We start from the raw sequence: 19,389 nt of genomic DNA, 5'->3' as shown, positions 1-19,389 counted from the left end.
CTCACCCCAACTCCTCCTCACGGCGCTCAGAGCCGCACAGCCGCGTCTGCCGGGCCCGATCGCCTCCACACAATCGCAGATCAACCTTTCCTCTCCGCAAAGCCGCGCTCTCTCGCAACATTTAGCACAGCGGAGGCGGCCGGGGCGGTTGCTACCCGCGGTGGTTGCTACCCGCGGTCCCCACGGCCTCTCCCGTCAGAGCACGGCGCCGACTGAGCCTTCCCGCGCGCGCCAGCCGCGCCGCGCCGCGCCGCGCCGGCCGCTCACACCACCGATAGCCGCGGCGGTATCCGTGCGCCACGCCGAAACCGAGCACGGACAGCGCACGGACACCAGAGACTCCGGCCGCTCTCACTGGCGGACAGCCGCCATAGCCGTCAGGGGCGCAGCGAGGCCGGCCAGCTGGCACAGGCGACCTTCTGCGGCCGGACTCTTTGGGCTTACAGCGCTGCCAGCGCGGCGGAAGGCGAACCGCTGCAGAGCTCGCGGCGAGCGGTATCTTTCGAAAAGGCGCGCGGCGGCCCGTGATTGGCGGGAGGCAGTCACGTGGCGCCGCGGCCGATCCAATGGGCGGCGCGGAGGCGGTTTGATTTCAAACGGCAGCGCCGGGAGCCGTTCCCCGCCGCCGCTGGCGGTGCCCCCCCTTTGCCGCCCGCGCGGTTGCGTGCAGCGGCTCCGCTCCCTCCGCCCTCTCACCGCCCTCCGGGGCGACACGGGGGTGTAACTCTGCAGCGGTGGGGCTGAGCTTCTGAGGGAGACAGGTTCCTTGGGCACTCGGCTGGGTCCCAAACATGCTAGAAATGTTCACGAGAACCCCTCACGCCACTAAAGCCCCGAGTCAGTTTCTATCGCTTCAGCTTGACTAATCATTCGTAGTCAGAAATACTCTTTAATAAAAGGTAATTACATTAAAATCATAGGATCAACCAGGTCGGAAGAGACCTCCAAGATCATCCAGGTCAACCTAGCACCCAGCCCTAGCCAGTCAACCAGACCATGGCACTAAGTGCCTCAGCCAGGCTTTGCTTCAACACCTCCAGGGATGGTGACTCCACCACCTCCCTGGGCAGCCCATTCCAATGCCAACCACTCTCTCTGTGAAGAACTTCTTCCTAACATCCAGCCTAGACTTCCCCGGCACAGCTTGAGGCTGTGGCTTTCCCCGGCACAACTTGAGACCATATAAAGGGTTTAAAAGGAGGGGAAGGAAGAGAGAGCAAGGATAAGAGAAGGCAAAACTAGCAATTTAATAACAACTGGTACTAGATAAATATACTAGTAAAAAATAAACTAGCATTGCATAACAACTTGCAATAGATTAATGAATTTAAAATCATAAGCTAGTATTTATGGGGGTTGGATTATATGACGTTTAAAGGTCTCTCCCAAGCCAGATCATTCTAATTCTGTGATTTTTAAATCTACTTTAATCTGCTGTTTAGTTACCATTGTTGATGTATAAAAGCTGATTCCCATCTCTGCCTCCTCACAGGAATTCAGACTTGAATTTGAGAATCTGGAAGGCAAGTAAGCGTCAAGATAAACACTGTGCTTCGCTGTATTAGAAGAAAACAAAACAAACCAGCAACCGCTGGCAAGTAGCCAGTTGTTGAAATGAAACAGTGGTGGAAAGAGCTGTTCCTAAACAATTCCAGTGTCATTGCCATCCTTACCCATGTTAAAACTTCTATTTTTGATATTCATAGAGTCATAGAAACAACCAGGTTAGAAGAGACCTCCAAGATCATCCAGTCCAACCTAGCACCCAGCCCTAGCCAGTCCACTAGACCATGGCACTAAATGCCTCATCCAGGCTTTGCTTGAACACCTCCAGGCATGGTGACTCCACCACCTCCCTGGGCAGCCCATTCCAATGCCAATCACTCTCTCTGGCAAGAACTTCCTCCTAACATCCAGCCTAGACTTCCCCCAGCACAACTTGAGACTGTGTTCCCTTGTTCTGTTGCTGGTTGCCTGGGAGAAGAGACCAACTCCCACCTAACTACAACCTCCCTTCAGGTATTGCTACCATGTTTATGCAAACTTAAGCATAGAATCATTAAGGTTGGAAGAGACCTTTAAAATCGAGTCCAAAAATCAATGGGATTCTGGGTATTAAATCAATGGGTATTAAAAATGAGAAACCCCAGTCTGAAAATAAACAAGGAGAGGAAGGTACCTTGGAATAAACTCTCAGCTCCAACATTCTTCAGAGTGCAGAGGCCCTTAGCAATATCCCTCTCCAGAACATACAAAACATCTTTTTCAAGTGCTTGTAAAAATGTGTGCAGAGCAATGCAAGTATTCTGAGACTTCCATCAAGTATTAGAAGCAAGCTACCTATTTGCTTTCTTATCCTTTCTTATGTTTGAGAGAGTCATGAAGGCCTTTAAGCTTCTGAAACGCATTCTGGACTGTTAGGTGCTGCTTTCACCACCTCAAAACAGGTCACAAGTCAGCTTAAACCCCAAGGGAACAGATTTGCCAAGCAGCAAAGATCCAAGTCATTTAACACTCTTCCCCACCCTTGTAGGGCAATTCTGAGTGGAACAGAGGGCAAGACTGTTCTTTCAGCATCAGTTGGCTCTGAACCCTTGTTTTCAGGCCATGGTTCCACAAAAATCTAACACAAATTAGCTTTTGGTGCTGAAGAAGCAAATAGAAAACAAACTTAAGCACAAGACCAAACTTTTTCCATAAATCCTGAATAACTTTTTTTAAAAGGGAGAGCAATTTCCCCTTACAAATTACATTTAAACCCAACCCTGCATAATGTGTAAATGTGAAGTTTTGATAGTTCTGCTTCTATTTCCAGGCCACCAAACAGAAACTGGCAGCTAACACTCACGCCTGGGTTTTACCTGTTAAGATGACCATGGAGATTCTGGAATCTGGTGACTTTAATTCCAAGGTAAAGTTCTATCCATTCGTGGGTGGGGGAAAGAGATAAAAAGGGAGAAAGGCATTTTACAAGGTCATTCCCCACCATGCATGGGTTCTGGGAATATAAGTTGATTGATGCCTGGTTTTTCTCTTTGTATAATAAGCATGCATTACTGAGGTCTGGAATCTAGTCACCTTAATCCAAGTTCAACTTCTATCCATGTGTGGGGCAGGGGGGGCAGGAAGCAATACAAAGGGAGAAAAGCCCTTTACAAGATGATCCAGTCTTTTGTGCTTCAGATCTTTGAAAAAGCAGAGCTTCTTTGATACTACCATTTTATTATCTTCTTTGCCTCAAATCCTAGTTTTTATGGTGTGATGACTGTAGGGTACTTTAGAAGTTTCACAGTTCAATGGAAGCAGCTTTTAAAACTTCATTCTCTCCCCTTCTGAATTAAATCACTCTGAATATTTTATAAGTTTTGGTGGGGTTTTAATTTAGTTCAGGATATTAAGTCATGACATCATTTGTACCTTCAGCTTGTCATTAAAGCTTTTTGGTTATGGGTAGTCTTGTGTTTAGATGTAAACCAGGCAAAAATCAGAGTTCTAACACTGAATATTGTTGCTGATAAATAAGGTCATACCCTTCCTGAGAGTCTTTACAAGTGGAGTTTTACCTGAACAATTTATCTAAAACAAACAGTTTATATCAGTAGAAGTCTTTCAAGCCTCATTTATTAGTCTTTAGTAGCCCACATCTGGGCTGGACAAGCAAAGAAAGCCCTTTTGTTGTTCTCATTATATGAGTGTTTTCATGATGAAAAGGGTGATTTAACAAAACCAAGAAACAACCAAAGCAACCCAAAGTCACCTGCATTATGTCAATAATTGTATATTCTGGTGTGACACACAGTGGTTTATTAGTGCACTTACCACAGAATCCTGTCACATCTGTTGTGATAGATGTCTCTGCAGACACAGCAATGCTTAGAGGAAAACACAAATTATAATAAAAGCCCTTCCAAGAGCAGCAGTGCTCTCTGAAAGAGCAGATAAACAAATATTTGCCAAGCAAGATCTATGGGGCAGGGGAGGAAATGACATTTTCTGTTAGGTTCATTTGTACCTGTGAAAATCTAATTTACTGGGAGTACAAAGCTGGCAACTACATATGGGTACGTGTTGAAGCAAAGCTGTTACTTTTCCAAACTGTGGTGGAAAATGGTTGATTTTAAGTCAGTTCTTGAATCTCCTCACTTCTTTAGACATTTGTAGTTTTTTCAACTTATCAGCCACTAAGAAAAATGCTTCCTCCCCTGGAGGTGTTCAAGGTCAGGTTGGACAAGGCCTTGTGTCCATGCCCCTGGTAGAAGGGTTGGAACTAGATTACCTTTATTGCTCCTCCCAACCCAACCCATTCTATGAATCTATGAAAAAACTACTTCACCGATGGTCATCAGTATGAATCTCTGAGGTTTATTTTGGACTTAACCAGCCCTGCCTTCTTTTTTCCCCCCACTCTTCTTCCCTGGTTCCCAAAATGCCATCCCTAAGAATCCAATCCCCTTATATCCCCCCCCGCCCAATCCCCTATCCCTGTATATTCAGGCTCCAGAGAAGGAAGAAATTATTTACACTGAAGGTGATAAGACCCTGGCTCAGGTTGCTCACAGAGGTGGAAGATGTCCCATTCTTGGAACCATTCCAAGTCAGGTTGTTTGGGGCTCAGGAACCTACTCCAGTTACAGATGTCCTTGCTGACTGCATGGGGTTGGACTAGACGACCTTTAAAGGTCCCTTCCAACCCAAAGCATTCTATGATCCATAATCCACACTTACCATAAAGATCTCAAGTAGAAAATGTTTGAAGCAAAACAACACAAGTGCAAAAAAAGCCCCCCCCAAAAAAAGAAAAATATATATATTTGTATTTCATTGAGACTAAGAGAATACTGACCTCTCCAGGAAGACAGGAAGACAATCTTGTGTCACAGAGACCAGAAGCAGGACAGACTACCGCTCCCTCACTGCCTGTTGTCCCAAAAGACAAAAGGTGTGGCCCTGCTCCCTATCATATCACTGCCACCTGCAGCACAAACCATCATTTCACAGATTGCGTTGGGTTGGAAGCAATCCTTAGAGACCATCTTGTCCAGACGCCTGGCCAAGCTCGCAGCTGATGGCTTGGACAGGGGCACTCTGTGCTGGGTTAAGAACTGGCTGGATGGCTGGGCCCAGAGAGTGGTGGTAAATGGAGCCACATCCAGTTGGCAGCTGTCACTAGTGGTGTCCCCCAGGGATCAGAGCTGGGCCCAATCCTGTTTAGTATCTTCACTGATGATCTGGATGAGGGGATTGAGTTCAGCATCAGTAAGTCTGCAGACAAAACCAAGTTGGGAGCAGGTGTTGATCAGGAGAGGGTAGGAGGGCTCTGCAGAGGGACCTGGACAGGCTGGACGGATGGGCACAGTCCAACGCCATGAGTTTGAGCAAGTCCAAGTACTGGGTTCTGCACTTTGGCCACAACCACCCCATGCAGCACTATTGGCTGGGACAAAACGGCTGGAGAACAGCCAGGCAGAGAGGGACAGGGGTACTGGTTGACAGCAACTAAAAGGAGACAGCAGTTTGCCCAGGTGACCAAAAAGGCCAGTGGCATCCTGGCCTGAATCAGGAGTGGTATGACCAGCAGGACCAGGGAAGTCATTCTTCCCCTGCACTTGACACTGGTTAGGCTGCACCATGAGTAATGTGTCCAGTTCTGGGCCCCTCAATTTAAGAAAGATGTTGAGGTGCTTGAATGTGTCCAGAGAAGGGCACCAAGGCTGGTGGGCACAGCCCTGCGAGGAGCAGCTGAGGTTGTTCAGCCTGGAGAAGAGGAGGCTCAGGGGAGACCTTATTGCTCTCTACAACTACCTGAAAGGAGGTTGTAGCCAAGCACCCAGTGACAACAAGAGGCCACAGTCTTAAACTGGATGTTAGGAACAAGTTCTACATGGAAAGAGTGAATGCACATTGGAATGGGCTGCCTGTGGAGGTGGAGTCACCATCCACGGAGGTGTTTAAGGAGGCTGGATGAGGCACTCAGTGCCATGGTTTAGTTAATTAGAAGGGTTAGGTGATAGGTTGGTCTCAATGATCCTAGAGGTCTTTTCCAACCTGGTTAATTCTGTGATTCTGTATTAAGCTGCCCAGGGCCACATCAAGTCTGATCGCAAATGTCTTCAGGGACAGGACCTCAAGTACACCCCTGGGCAAACTGCTCCAGTATTCTACCACTCCCACCATCTGATACTACTGCAGCTGCACTGAACTGAGTTATTCCAGACCGGTAGAGCATTGCTGTCTTTGTGTCTACCCAACTGGCATGAAGTCATCACTTCAGTCTTTTGTTCAACACATAAATAGAGCACAACATTTATAACAACATTGGAACAATTTCTAATGCAATGGAAAACAGGTGAAAGACAAAAAAAAATTGTTTGTGAAAAGAACTTCCTTGGCAGAGTCTCAATTCATAATTTACTAATTCTCCTACCCAGTGCAAAGTAGCATAGAAAATATATGAAAGTCATTAAGAAGAAAGCTCTTGTTAAACCACCTAAATTGCAAGATAATCCTTTAATACCTTAGATGAAGAACCTTCATGGTGAAGTTCAACTGCCTGAAACATTCTCAGACCCACTTAATTTCTGCATTGAGGGAAGCACAGCTTACACTTGACATATAAACTCCACAGAGAACAAACACAGCCTTGATCTTGCTTAGTTCATAGTTAACTAACCCATTAAAATAAATCGTTTTCACAAGCAGTTTACAATCAAAGTTTCCCTCCCAAAGCTGTTTTTCCACAAACGTCACCATCTTGACACATCAGTGCTCAGCAATAGCTAAAGGGTCAAGAGGATGGGGCCACATTTTCAGTGGTGGCTAGTGACAGGACATGGGGCAACAGGCACAAACTGGAACCTAGGTTCTCCTCACAGTCTGCTATGTCCTAGTGAGGCCACATCTGGGTCCAGTTCTAGGCTCCCCAGCTCAAAACAAACAGGGAAATGGTGGAAGTTCTCACAGTCTACTGTGTCCTAGTGAGGCCACATCTGGGTCCAGTTCTAGGCTCTCCAGTTCAAAACAGACAGGGAATTGGTGGAGAGAGTCCAGCAAAAGCTACAGAGATGCTGAGGGGATTGGAACATCTCTGTGAGGAGGAAAGGCTGAGAGAAATGGGGCTGTTTTGCCTGGAGAAGAGCAGCCTGAAAAGTGATCTGATCAATGCTCAGCAAGAGCCAAAGGGTGCAGCACAAGAGGATAGGGCCACATTCTTCTCAGTGGTGCCTGGTGACAGAACAAGGGGCAGCAGGCACAAACTGGAACCTAGGATGTTCCACCTAAACCTTAAGAAAAACTTAGCTGGTGTGTAACTGATCCCTAGAGCAGACTGCCCACATAGGTTGTGGAGTCTCCTTCTCTGCAGAGATTCCAAACCCACCTGGACATTTGTCATCCTGGGCAAGCTGCTGTGGGTGACCCTGTTTCAGCAGGGATGTTGGACTAGATGATCTCTAGAGGTCCCTTCCAAGCCCCTCCATGCTGGGATTGGGGAATACAGTTTGGGAAAAGCTAGCTTTTGGATTGCTATCCTGAATTTATAAACACTTTTTATGCTTCAGTTATGACATGAATCCAAATGTTCCATCCAAAGGGCTGCAGGTAAGAACTGAAAAATTACTTACCTAGATAATGGATTTCAACTCCTTTAAAGCACTGAAATGAACATACAGCACAGGAAAGAAATGAAAAGATTTACAGCAACTCATACAGTTTGAGACTAAAAAGGAGGCTTTGTTCTTGCATCAGGATGTATTATATCTTGCAATTTGCATATACAAAGAATTCAGCAGCATTCACCGGCATTAGAAACGCAGCGAGATCAAATTATAAATGCAAGAAAAGAAAATAAGCATCACTGAGGCTGTACAATACAGACATGTATTTGAAAGATTTGACAAATTAAATACAGTTTGGCTAGATGGGAAAGTTTCCAGAGCTTTACATTAAAAAAAAAAAGGTGCTTAGGGAAAAGGAAAACATTTCCAAAGGCTCGAGTGCAGACGGTCAGGCTTCTTTTAAAAGTTTAGAAAATTGATATGTAAAAGACCTTAAAAACCACAGTAATTATAGTTTGCATTTTACATTAAGGCCTAATTCAGCAAAGCACTTAAAGGGGTGGCTTTTGGACACAGGACCTATGGAACTTCGGTGCTTTGTGGGACAAAAGCGAATGCTTAAATGCTGAGGTGCACTGGAACCGATCCCAGCAGGTGAACACAGTCGAGTCACATAGTGACCAAAACTACAGACAGATCAGAACATCCAACTTCTGATCTACTATTTGGCATCTGAAAGTAATTCCATGCAACCAAGGAAAACCTTAAAGAAAATTCATAGATAATCTGTACCAAGATACAGCTCCCCAGGTAGGAGGCTACTGCAACAAGCAGTCTGTCAACTAAACACAAGAACTGGAAAGCAAGCTCTTCAAATGATTAAAAACTAAGCCATTCTGCTATTATTTGTGACTTCTGAAATATGGGTATTTCTGGTTCCTCCTAAATACCTCAATATAGTTAGCAACTACCGAGTGCCCATGTAGCATTTGAAAATCCATCTTCCTACTGCTTACTGTAACTACAGAGAGCTGCCCATGCCCTCCAGAACTTTCTGATCCTTAGTAGTAAACGTCATGGGCAGCTGGAATTGTGCTGCAGCTCTTACTGCTGCTGGGGGGGATGTGGGTCCCCACTAACATTGTGCTGAGGAGGTTTTCTTCATTAGGCAATTATTAATCCATTATTTTATATAAGGAATTCAACAGACAAAATATTTTTCCACTGTAGGCTAAGGATCCCAACATTGAGATCTGATGGGACCATAAAACGTGCTGCTTTGGAAATTTCTTTGCATCCTTTTCCCTCATTGTTTAGCCTCCCTGTGCTACAAATGATCATACTGAAAACCTCACTGATTTGGTTTCCATATGGAATTTATTTGATGGCTTTTGAAGGCTTGATGAAATTTCAGCATGCAGTAGTCATGTAAACTTACTCAGCATTCCTTCCTGTTACTCAACGCCTTGAGCACGTCTTCTCCGAGCAGCTCGCAACAAAGCCTTAGTCTTTAAACAATCCTTCTGAAGTGCATCATTTGCTGTACCAGTACATACAAAAAGTGCATTGATGGGAAGACAAGAAGCAGTTGATGGCAGTGCCCAGAGCAGAGTGCTGGAGAAATACCCAGAAGCCACCTTTTCCACTGAGCAGGCAGTAAAAGGAGAGGAACACACACCTTCCCCGTCCCTTCTGTTGTTCCAGAGCAAAATGCTGTTTAGTTACCAGGATGAAGAATGAGCATGGGACAAAATAGTGCAAGAACAACAGTGAAAAATGATCAGTGGAAGTTGCCTATTTTAAACAAGGCTTTTATGTCTGTATTTAAATAATAAAAAAACCCAACCAGTTGGCCAAGACGGAGCTATTGCATATTAGTCAGGTAATCAAAGGACAAGAGTGGTGAACTTTGTGCTCATTAAGTCTTCTTTGTGTTTTAAAGAATGGGAAAGATACACTGAATTACTCAACGTTCAGCTGTTCCGTGATGTTTGGATGTTCTAAGCACCAAGCACATCCTGGTCAGGGCTGTGATAAAGACTCTTCAACTTTATTTCACCAATTATATTATCAGCAGAGTTTTCATTAAAAATATATCTATATATACACCATCATACACCTCTTTTAGATAAAGGAAACCTTCCTTTTTTGGGTAGTATTTATGGGAGGATAAGAACTCAGAGAAGGTTTTTGCTACAACACTTAATGTTATACTGTTAGCAAAATGCTTATCCAAAATTTTAGTCATTATTGATTATTCTGTCAAGTCAAATCAAAGCCTAAAGTTCATCTCTCTCATCTCAAAGAAGTGGGAAATTATAGACTTGAATATAAAGAAGCTTTAAACCCATTTCTGACAACGCCTATAAAGCCTCTTCAAAGTAGATGAGGTGCTGCAAAATATACTCTTCTGATATGCAAAATACTCTCAAAATAGCTGTAACACCACCCCTACCCCCCAGCTCCCCTTCTTGTCTTTCTTACACTGCTTTAAGCTGGTGCAGTACTTCAGAAAGGGCAAGATAAATGGGCTTTGAAAGCTATATTAAATCAGACGTTCCCATCTGTATTTATACTCATTATGTCTTATTGACAGCAAGACTCAGAACTGCCAGCAAAAAAATGATTTTAAAAGCAGTTGTATTTCTGAGTTGGACTGTACATTATTGCACAGGAAGGGCCATATTCTGACACTCTTTCTCATTATCAACATGTCACTCAAGCTCTTTGCCTTCAACAAGACCATCTGTGAAATAGATTGCAAGCATGAGCAGGTTGTCAGAATATGCCCCCAAATAAACATCTGTTTTCATACTGAAGAAAAGTTTATGGCCAAAGCATCTTTAATTTAAACTTATGTACCACAGTTTCTTTAGTATGAGGTGTAAATCACCTGTGTAAAGTTGCAAGAACCAGGTGATCATATTATTGATAAATATTTATAAGGAGAAAACTGCAAAGAAGTAAACCCTCCAGAATTAAATGTACTGTTCTTCAGAATAAAGATCCCTAAACCATCTCATAGTGATATACTCTCTATGAACATTATACTTTAGAAGATATTTATATTTAAAGAAATAACTTTTTACAGCAAAATGCAACTCTTCAGAGCAAACACAAGGTCCTATTTACAGGAAAAAAGTCGACAATCAAACTGCCATGGAATAAATTAACAGAATATACAACTCTTTATACAGACAACTTAAAAAAATAAGGCAGGGGGAGTTTCATTTGAAATTAGCATAATCTGAAAATATGTCGATGAAATCTTGTACCACTCTGTAGCAGAATTCATACTGTTCCTGAAAGGCAAGAAAAAGGTATCAAAATGTGCTTGTGTAACATCAGACTGGAGAAAAATCACAGTTGAGAAAATCCTAGAGCCACATTCTAATGACTGGTAGCTGAGGATTGGTCTGGTCTAGCTTCCAGTTAATTGATTTCCATGTATTTAGATTGGACGTTAGGAAAAAGTTCTTTCCCATGAGGGTGGTGAGGCACTGGAAAGGGTTGGCCAGAGCAGTTGCAGAGCCTGCAGTCCTGGAGGTGTTGAAAGCCAGGTTGGATGGAGCCTGAACAGCTTGGTCTAGTAGGAGGTATCACTGCCCATGGCAGGGCATTGGAACTAGATCATCTTTAAGGTCCCTTCCATGATTCATTTTAAAGAACAGCAGCAATGGTTCCTCATTCCTGTCAAATACAGTCTGACTCTTGCTCCTCAGTTAAAATTACTCCTTTCAGCTTTCTGTGTGATAGCTTCTGAGCCTGGAATAGTGTGGCCAGCAGGTTGAAGGAGGTTCTTCTCCCCATCTACTCTGTCCTAGAGAGGCCACATCTGGAGTACCAGGTCCTCAGTCCAAGAGGGACAAGGAACTACTGGGGAGAGTCCAGTGAAGGCTACAAAGATGGTGAGTGGACTGGAGCATCTCTCTGAGGAGGAAAGGCTGAGAGACCTGGGACTGTTTTTCCTGGAGTAGACCCAGAGGCAATCTTCTCAATACTTAGCAAGGGCTAAAGGCTGGGGAGTGAGGATGGAGCCAGACTCTTGCAGTAGTGCCCAGTGGCAGGACAAGGAGCAACTGGCACAAACTGGAACCCATGAACTCTAAATCTGAGGAGAAACTTCTTTGCTTTGAGGGTGCTGGAATCCTGGAACAGGCTACCCAGAGAGGTTGTGGAGTCTCCTTTTCTGGAGAGATTCCAAACCCACCTGGACATTGTGATCTTGGGCAACTGGCTGTGGGTGACACTGCTCTGGCAGAGATGTTGGACAAGATGATGTCCAAAGGTCTCTTCCAAGTCCCATCATACTGGGATCCACTGATTAAAAATCTCTGGTTTGTTTTTTTCTGAAGTGTATTTCCCCTGGCAAAAGCTGTCTGCAAGATATTTTTTGCTGATTAGGTTAGCCTGCTGCATCCTAAAGATGGGATGCATCTCAATCTCAGCACCTCAAAATGCCTTTAACATGATTTGCTGAATTACAACCCTAATAATAAATGGAATTGCTGTCTGAGTTTGCTCACAGTGGAAAGCAGAGTTCACCAGAATCTGTTCCCCAGGCTCAGCTGGCAATACCTGTGGTCATTACACTCATTTCTAAATCACAGAGCCAGACCCTCAGAAGAAATATCTCGTCCCTGTCTCAGCACGACTGTAGATAATCCACTACATCTTCAACTCCTTTCTTCCTAGCTGTGGTCTAAGACTGCCAAGTCCAACCTTCAGCTTATTACACCATGTCCTGAAGCACCATGTCCACACATTTATTGAACACCTCCAGGGATGGTGACTCCGCCACCTCCCTGGGCAGCCTCTTCCAATGCCTGGTAGTCTTTCAGGAAAGAAATTTTTCCTAATATGTAATCTAAATCTCCCCTGGTAAAATTATATATATATTTGTTGTAGGTTTTGTATTTTAATATACGTAAAGAAAAGCCTCAGATGTTTTTTTCCATAGCTATTCAATAGGGAAGAGTGTCTGGACTAAGATTTATATATTGTAGACGACACCTTTAAAGAAGTCAAAGACACTTCTCCCTTTCCATGGCAAACTCTAAGACAAGTTGAAGCCCAGACATTTTAAGGTAAGAAAGAACAATTCAGTTTACAATGCATTTACATCATGTGTTTTCTCACCTCCAAGACTACAAAAAAAAGTAGTTAAACTGTCTTCAGCCCCTAAAAGACACAGAATGTTTGACCAAGCTGTATATTTAGAAATGCCATAAAAAAACCTCTGCAAACCCAGAGATTTCTGATAATACCTTGTCCACACAGCACTAGCATACATAATTTATGTCCACCTGCAAAAAGCTCCTTTTGTTCTCCTCCCACAGACTATTTACAAACACACAGACATCCAAAGAATGTTAAATATCATACCAGTGTTTGCACCATATGTGGCCTTTGCAGTCTTAAGCTCTTCACAGCTTGAAATACATCTAAGAGCCCTTCAGCCTTCACCCGCTCCAGAATGTTGCTGAGTGCTATGAAGGTCCCTGTTCTTCCAGCGCCAGCACTGCAACACAGACACAGCTGCTTGTATACAGTAGGGTAAAAGAGAAATTACAGTGACAGAGAAGAGACAAATATAATTATTATCTAGCTTCTTCTCATTTTAAGCATAGAGGGGAGGAACCACACCATGCACCGGTACACATTAGAGGTTGACCTGCTGGAAAGCAGCTCCCTGGAGTCCTGCTGGATGATAATTTATCCATGGGACAGCAATGTGCACTTGTAGCCAGGAAGGCCAGTGCCACCCTGGGATGCATTAAGAAGAGTGTGGACAGCAGGTGAAGAAGGGTTTCTTCTCCACCTCTACTCTGCCCCAGTGAGACCACATCTGGAGTACTGTGTCCAGTTGTGGCCTCCCCAGTTTAAGGGGTGATACACTAGAGAGTGTCCCATGAAGAAGGGACGACTGGAACACGTCTGATGAGGAAAGGCTGAGACCTGGGTCTGTTTAGACTGGAAAAGAGAAGACTGAGGTGTGATCTTATAACATTTATAAGTATCTGAAGATTGGGTATCAAGAAGAAGTGCCCAGTCTCTTCAGTGGGGTCTTGTGATAGGACACAAACTGGAACACAGGAAGTTCCATCTCAACATGAGGAAAAGCTTCTTTACTGTAAGAGTAATGGAGCCCTGGAGCAGGCTGCTCAAAGAGGCTGAATCTCCTTTTGAGACCTTTCTGGATGTGTTCCTGTGTAACCTGCCATAGGTGATCCTGCTTTGGCAGCAGGTTGGACTTGATCTTCAGCGGTCCCTTGCAACCCCATAAGTTTCTATGACTTTTTTTGCCTGTCACCTCAGCTATGCTGGAAGGAGTCAAAGTAAGTGGAAATTAACTCAGAGCCAAGCTGAAACCAATAAAAGCTCATTACTGGCAGCTCCTGTACAAGACCCTGAGCTGGCTGTGGCAGCACAGTGACAACTTGAGCCAATATCTCACTCAAATAATGACCTGGCAAAGCTGCTTCCTCAAATCTGTATTCATTTTTAGCAAAGACAACTTTGGGTGCTTTCACAATCATCTTGGAGATCTACTTTTGATGGGGAGAACTCTTTAGAATTTCAATTGTAAAAGTTAGTTATGATGCAAAGAAGCATCATACAATCAAACCCACGTAGGTTCTGATTAATACTTCTGCATGTGGATAGATATTAAAGTATTATTATTGTTGTTGATATTAGTAACTGTTACAATTACTATTATTACTGGAACAGACTGCCCAAGGGGGTTGTGCAGCCTCCCTCTCTGGAGGTATTCAAGACCCACCTGGATGCATTCCCGTGTGATCTACTACAGGTGATCCTGCTCTGGGAGGTTGTACTGGATGATCTTTCAAAGTCCTTTCCAGCCCCTAATATTGTGTGATTCTATAATTATTTCAAAGCACTTTGATGGAAAAATGTCCTATTCAATTGCAATGATTTTAATGACTCTTTGAATCTTTAAAAACAGTTTGGGGTTGTTCAAGCTGCAGAAGAGAAGTGGCCTTTCAGTACTTACAGGGGCTGATCAGAAAGCTGGGAACTAACTCTTTTTTTAGCAGGGCCTGTTGTGACAGGTCAAGGGATAATGGTTTGAAACTGTAAGATGCATTTTCAGACTAGAGAGAAGGAAGAAATTTTTTACAGTGAGAGTGGCAAGATCCTGACTCATATTTTGTCCTTATATCTGCTTCATGGAACCAAGCTATATTTTATACAATCACAGAATGGACTGGGTTGGAAGGGACCTTAAAGGGCTCCACTCCCTTGCTATAGACAGGGAGAGGTTGCTCAAGGCTCCATCCAGCCCGGCCTTGAAGACTTCCAGAGTTGGAGCTTCCATAACTTCTTTGGGCATCCTGCTCCAGTTCCTCATCACCCTCATGGGAAATAATTTCTTCCTAATCTAAATCCGGCTTCTTCCAGTTTGAAGCCATTATCTCTTGTCCTGTCACTCCATGCCTTTGTAACGTCCCTCTCCAGCACTTCTGTCAAACACAGTGCAATCTGAGAAGCACAAGCCTTATGGAAAGATTAAATGCAATTGGATGTGTTCTCAGGTGGATACATTAAAAGTCTTGTTGAAGAAGAAATGAACAGGCCCAACGTATTAGATGTGTTATTCCCTTTAGACAATCACTTTTGCCAGATTAAAGACATCTAAAAGAGTTCATATTTATCTGTAATTAGCTAATCTCTAGTAGCCATTTATGGTTTCCAGAATAACCCACGAGTGAAGCATTTCAGAAAAGGCTGCAACTAACCAAAAGATGAGGATGTGAAGGAATGAAGTAAACCTGCACACAGACATCATCACACATTGGTTTATTCATTTATGCTGAGAAGATGTTGATAGGAACACTTCCAACCCTGTAAGTGTTCAAAACCAGGTTGGATGGAGCCTTGAGCAACCAGCAGGAGGTGTCCCCACCCATGCCCTTCTAACCCAAACCATTCTGTGACTGTATGAAGCACAGTTTGGTTCCTTGAAACACATACAAGGACAAAATAGAAGTCAAATACACTAAAACAAGAGAAACTGCAATCATTTGGTGATACACAGAGTTGCCTATTGTAGTAAGGAGAGAGGTGGAAACCATGCTTTTTGCAAATCCTTTAAGCCCACACATACTGATATTTTTAATTGATTTAAGAGTTTTTTACTATGGTCTCCTTCTCTGGAGACTTTCAAAACCCACCTGGACACTGTCATCCTGGGCAAGCTGCTGTGGGTGCTTCTGCTTTAGCACAGGGGTTGGACTGGATAAACTCCAAAGGTCCCTTCCAACCCTCACCATTCTGTGTTTCACGTATCAAGTCATACACAACCTACCTCTTAGCTTTAATGTAGGTGTTGTTTTCTCTGTACTTCACGGACAGATCTGTTTTGCTTTCTGCTTCCATTAGGGATATGTTTTATTCTCCTGATAGTTTGTAAAAACACTGAGATCCCAGCAGAACATTTGAGCACTACACTGGTGAGTGTATTACACAGCACTAAAAGACCTACAGCTTTACTTTCATAATCCCAGCATTCAGCAAAACTCAGGTGCAAGCCTACAAGACCTCAATAACACACTTGTTTAATTCCAGCCATTAAGGCCACCATTAAGGTAATCACTTCACTTATTTAGCACAAGACAAGTCACAAATCCTTAAGGTCATCCAAGTTGTTTTTTTCCCCTATCTTTTCCTCCTATTTCTTAATTTCCATGTATTTTTAAAGGATGCCATCTACTCCTTCACAATGAAAAACTGCTGTAAAGGCAGACAGACTGAACGAGTAGCCAGATGGTTCCTCTGGCAATGGTGGGGAGAACCAGCCAGCCAGTTCCGTAAGCAGTGGTGGGGAGAAGAGGCAGCTCTTACCTGCAGTGCACTGTAATTGGGTGGTTGCCTGTTTGCTGCTGCTGCTTCTGGACAGCTGCAATCAGATCAATCATACCCTTTCCTTCTGCGGGAATCCCAATTTCTGGCCACCCATGGAAATGGAACTGCCGAACAAGCCTGCTTTGCTTCTCCTGGTTACCCTGTGGGCAGGAAGACACCAGATTTACCCAGTTTTTGCCTCAAAATTAAAACACTTAAACATTTGTAGCATCAATTTTCACAGAATCAACCAGGTCAGATGGTGAAGGGGTTCTGTTTGCAACTGGTTCACAATGTATTGGTCACAAAGACCTGGTAGTTCTGTTTCTAAACTCCCCATCTACTACATGCTGATAATCTACCCCTATCATTTTCCTTCTTATCTGCACAAATGTTTCATCTGGGTAGGACTAAGAATACACTTGAATATTCTTCATCCTGAGTAGCAATGGTAGAGAGCTTTCATCATGCACAGATCTAAGCCAAAGTGCCACAAAAACAACCCCATTCATGAAACATACACCACTACCTGATGCTTTGGAACTTAATCATTCTTGGCCTGTTAGTGCTTAAAGCTGAAAAGGGATTATTCCATCATCCTCCTGGAGAAACTGGCTGCTCATGGCTTGGAAGGGTGGACACTGCACTGGGTAAAACCTGGCTGGATGGCTGGGCTCAAATAGTGGTGGTGAATGACATTAAATCCAGTTGGTAGCTGGTCACAAATGGTGTTTTGAGGGCTCAGTACTGGGACCACTTCTCTCTAATTTTAATTCTGTTTTTTATCAGTGATCTGGATGAGGGGATCAGGGCATCCTCAGAAAGACTGCAGATGACACCAAGTTGGGAGGGAGTGTTAATCTTCTGGAGGGTAGGGAAGATTTATGAAGGGATCTGGACAGGCTGGATCAATAGGATGAGGTCAGTGGGATGAGGTTCAACAAGGCCAAGTGCCCTGAATGCTCCAGGCTTGGAGTACAGCACCTAGAAACTACCCAGTGGAAAAGGACCTGGAGATGCTGGTCAGCAGCCAGCTGAAGATGAGCCAGCATGCATCCACATGGCAAAGAAGGCCAGCAGTATCCTGGCTTGGATCAGCAGTAGTGTGGTTTGCAGGACCAGAGAAGTGATTATCCCCATGTACTCAGCACCAGTGAGACTTCACCTTGAATGTCTGGTTCAGTTTTGGACATCGCTGCAAGAAGGACTTTGAGGTGCTGGAGAACAGGTCCTATGAGGAGCACCTGAGGTAACTGGGGTTGTTCAGCCTAGAGAAAAGAAAGCTGAGGGGAGACCATCTGGCCCTCTACATATCCCTGAAAGAAGGTTGGTGTGAGGTGGGGGTTGGACTCTTCTCCCTGTGTGATAGGGCAAGAGAAAATGGCCTCAGGTTGTACCAGGTGAGGTTCAGGTTGTCTATCAGAAGAAACTTATTCACTGAAAGGGTTCTCAAACACTGGAACAGCCTGTCCAGGTTAAATCCCCATCCATGCAGGTGTCTAAGAGAGGCAGAGATGTGGTACTGAGGAAAATGGTTTAGTACAAGCCTTGGCAGAGTTAGAGAATGGTTTGACTTGATGTTTAGAGGTCTTTTCCAATGAAAACAATGTTCTGATTCTAACAAAACACAAGAAAACAACCCCAAACCTACAGCCCACTGTCACCACCAACACAGTTTACTGACACAAATTTTCATGGGCCTTTGTAAGCAAAAATACTTAACCTAAACTTTCTCTTCACTGATGCAGTGTTGGATGCTGATTAACAACATTTATTTTTAAATAGAAAATCCAGTACTTACAACACATAATCATATTGGTAAATGTCTTCAAATAGAAACAAAACAATCAAAAGCCACAGAACTAAACAAACTAAACTAACATCCTGTAACTTACAAACATTACCTGATTGTATGTAACGAGGAAGTCCCTGACACTTATGGCCTCTAACAGGCTGTCACTCTTGATTTCCACCGTTATCTCTCCATGAGTCACAGAGCCCTCTGATGGCCAATACTGGCAGCATTTCTCCTGCAAAATTGAGAGATTTGGAAAAGTTCCTTGAAATGATTTCTAGTTATTTATATTGTCCTGTCTTGTGGTTTAACTCCAGCCAGTAATTAGGCAGCAGATGTATGTCCAGCTCTGGGTACCCTAACACAGGAGAGACAGACCTGCTGGAGCGGGTCCAGAGGAGAGCCACCAAGATGATCAGAGTGCAGGAGCACATCTCTTATGACGACAAGCTGAAAGAGTTAGGGGTGTTCAGCCTGGAGAAGAGAAGGCTCTAGGGAGACCTAATAACTACATTTCAATACCTGATAGGGACCTACAGGAAGGCTAGGGAATGACTGTTTAGAAGGACTTGCATCAACAAGACAAGGGGCAATGGTTTGAAGCTGGAGCAGGGTAGATTTAAGTTGGATATCAGAAGAAAGTACTTCACAATGAGAGTGGCAAAATACTGGAACAGGTTTCCCAGACATGTGATTGAGGACTTGTCCCTGAAGACATTCAGGATCAGACTTAATGGGGCCCTGGGCAGCCCAATGTAGTTGGAGATGTCCCTGCTCACTGCAGGGGTGTTGGACAAGATGACCTTTGAGGGTCCTTTCCAACCCAGTGCAATCTGTGAATCTGTAAGAAAGAAAATCAGTTGCCCCAGCCAAAACTATGGCATTGTGAATCTCTGATATAGGAAGTAACATGCAGCATAATAAACCTGTTCTAAAGGCTTTGTAGTGAAAAAGTTGAGAACCAAGAATATATAAACCATTATAAATATAAATACATATATAAATAAAGTAGAAAATGAAAACATTAATATGAAAAGGGCTTCAGAGCTAGGGATGGCAGAGATGCTTTAAAACAGATGAGAAAACAACAAAACACTCTCAAATGCAATACAGTGTTGTTAAAAAGCCACTCAAAACCACAATGAAAAAAACATTTCACAGCACTGAAGAATC

The 19,389-nt window shown here is 43.8% G+C and overlaps 1 protein-coding gene across 6 annotated transcripts in view; it reads right to left on the bottom strand.

Annotated features, from left to right (window-relative positions):
* Positions 1–7,707: 7,707 nt before the first annotated feature.
* The window catches only part of PTPRE (protein tyrosine phosphatase receptor type E), a 145,167-nt gene continuing 133,485 nt past the window's right edge, over positions 7,708–19,389 (bottom strand). For all 6 annotated transcript variants that reach the window (XM_064145316.1, XM_064145318.1, XM_064145315.1 and 3 more), the window contains exons 17-20: positions 18,326–18,451; positions 16,422–16,582; positions 12,939–13,074; positions 7,708–10,855 (exon numbers count right to left, since the gene is read on the bottom strand). In XM_064145316.1, the coding sequence (XP_064001386.1) occupies positions 10,781–10,855; positions 12,939–13,074; positions 16,422–16,582; positions 18,326–18,451 (498 nt within the window). In that variant the 3' untranslated portion in view covers positions 7,708–10,780. The remainder of the gene's footprint in view (positions 10,856–12,938; positions 13,075–16,421; positions 16,583–18,325; positions 18,452–19,389) is intronic.

Source organism: Pogoniulus pusillus, chromosome 6 (genome assembly GCF_015220805.1).
Source record: "Pogoniulus pusillus isolate bPogPus1 chromosome 6, bPogPus1.pri, whole genome shotgun sequence".
Taxonomy (NCBI): Eukaryota; Metazoa; Chordata; class Aves; order Piciformes; family Lybiidae; genus Pogoniulus; species Pogoniulus pusillus.
Note: the sequence above shows the minus strand (reverse complement) of the source record. Positions and strands in the feature narration are given on the sequence as shown.